This window comes from Nanorana parkeri, unplaced genomic scaffold, assembly GCF_000935625.1.
Source record: "Nanorana parkeri isolate BGI_ZX_2015 unplaced genomic scaffold, ASM93562v1 scaffold2399, whole genome shotgun sequence".
NCBI classification, from domain to species: Eukaryota; Metazoa; Chordata; class Amphibia; order Anura; family Dicroglossidae; genus Nanorana; species Nanorana parkeri.
The window spans coordinates 98,558-100,714 of NW_017308667.1; the positions used below are offsets into that span (position 1 = coordinate 98,558).

Below are 2,157 nucleotides of genomic sequence, written 5' to 3' on the forward strand. Positions count from 1 at the left end.
CACCTATAATTTTTAGGAGCTATACAATGAATGCAGACACCACATAAAAGGTCTGGTACACTGCAATGTATTCCATTTTTGGGTTACATACACTTTGAGCCAGATAACCAGGCAACTGGCATTTTAGAATAGAAGGCCAACAACAGCATGTCCCCCGTACTTCCCTCATGACAGAATCAATTCAAATACATCATCAGTTTGGCAACAACATGTTCCTGAAAATGAGTGTGGTCCGTTAGCAATGATGATGATTGATCTAGCTATTAAGCCTGATCCAGCCATCCTTCCATACCACAAACGCAGGGTGTAGAGGTTCAGTGAAGGTGGAATGGAAGGTCCACAGGAGTTGGACTGAGTCACACAGCTGGTAGAAGGACAGATAACCAGCATTGTAATCCAGGTAGATTCCCAATCTCCGAATGTCGGATTTGGGATTAAGAGTGGTTGTCAGCGAGTCATGAATCACAAGATAGCCATTCTGTGCCCTGTTCAAGCACCAGGAATGTTTATTGTATCCAATTTTCGACTTTGAGCCCTCGCGGGGTATGGACGCATATGCCATGCCCACCATCCAATAGAATGATTTACTGGTGTCCACTTCCCAGTAATGCCGACCATTAGAGAAAGAATTCTTGGTGAACACTTGGCAATAAGATACGAAACGTTTTGAACTGACAGATCGATTGAGGCCATCAGCCGCCCAAGAAGCAACCTTTTGATCTCCTGAGATGAGGACATTGTTGACAGCCGTGTCAGAATCCAGCAATAGATCCACGGCCTTCGGCATATAAAATGTTTTCTCCACTTTGGACACAAAATCAGATACGACCCAGTACAAGGTCGCCGTGATCAGACCTTCCTCGCACCTCATTTCCAAGCTGCCCTCTTCCTCAACCGCCTTCTCTGCAACACCGGGTTCCTTAAGACCAGCAAAGTCTTTGCCGTCCGTTTTCTTGTCTTGCAAGACGATCAATGGGTCGGCCATCTTGCACAGCACCTCAAGATGACGCATCTTCTCGAACTTCGACTCTTTTTGGGTCTCCAGCTCCTGGATCAGATGCGAGACTTTGGATCCTATTTTGTCTTCCTGTTCAGAGATGACATCCATGACCCAGGCTTCCTTTTCATCCAGCTGTTTCCTGGCGTCTTCAAACATAGACGCGACTCTCTTTTTAACGTCGGTGGACTTTTTTCGCTCATTGGCTTGGCGATCCAGTAGCTTGTGGACTTGTTTCTCAATGTCTCCCACCTGGGAAGTTAGTATATCCAGGACTTTTCTAAGCTTCTCCTTCTTCTTCTTCGTGGCCCCATCCAGTGTCTCCACCTCGTGCGTTCGGTGGGATCCTACGGCAAAGCATGAAGCGCAAATGCAGGAAGCGTCTTCGCAGCAGTGGTATTCCAGGAGCTTGTTGTGGGTCTGACATTTCCTGCTGGCCAGGGAAACGGTGGGCTCGATCAGGACGTGGTCCACGGTGCTGTTGTGGATACTCAGGTGAACGTGACACAAGGAGGTCTCGCACTGAAGACACGTCTTGGCGGCTAGGGTGGGAGCGTGCGCACAGTAAGTACAGGCGACCCCAGACCCCTCCAGCTGTGTTTGAGGAGCGAGGAAATGTTTTGCTATGTTACACAACTTCCTGTTCTTCTCCATGCGGGGACGCTCTGCATACTCCTCCCTGCACTCGGGACACGAGTAGCCGCCCAAATCTTTCTGCACTTCCAGAACGCTTTCAATGCAAACCCGGCAGAAGTTGTGTCCGCACCTCAGCGACACCGGCTCCGTATAAATGTTCAGGCAGACGGAGCAGCTCAGCTCCTCACGCAGCTCAACAGATGCCATCGTGCAGGAAGCTGGAAGAAAATGAAACTCCCGGGGCTCCAGGAAGTGGGCGGGGATCTCTGCCTGTTAAGAGAGCCTGTTTTTTAACCCTTTTATAGCCATGATGCTGTGCCTGCTACTGAGTCTTTACTGGTCAGCAAATACTTGGGTAACATTCATAGACACAACAAAGTTGACGTGTGTGGCGAAGGTGTGGGCAGAACAGAACACGCACCGACATTGAAAGTGGTTCAGGACCCTCAGCACCGGGATTCTTTAATAGGAGGTTCAACAAACCGAGAATTTATTACCACGGAAGGCAAAGGTTGAGTCCACAG

General features: G+C 49.1%; 1 protein-coding gene across 1 annotated transcript; it reads right to left on the reverse strand.

Moving 5' to 3' along the window:
* Positions 1-256: 256 nt before the first annotated feature.
* On the reverse strand, positions 257-1,840 carry LOC108801596 (E3 ubiquitin/ISG15 ligase TRIM25-like). Its single transcript, XM_018573487.1, has one exon. The coding sequence runs from the start codon at positions 1,838-1,840 to the stop codon at positions 257-259; it is 1,584 nt and encodes a 527-aa protein (XP_018428989.1).
* Positions 1,841-2,157: the final 317 nt, after the last annotated feature.

Bases quoted from the DNA above. Each gene is read 5' to 3' on its own strand.
- LOC108801596 (XM_018573487.1), bottom strand. From the start codon at position 1,840: ATGGCATCTGTTGAGCTGCGTGAGGAGCTGAGCTGCTCCGTCTGCCTG.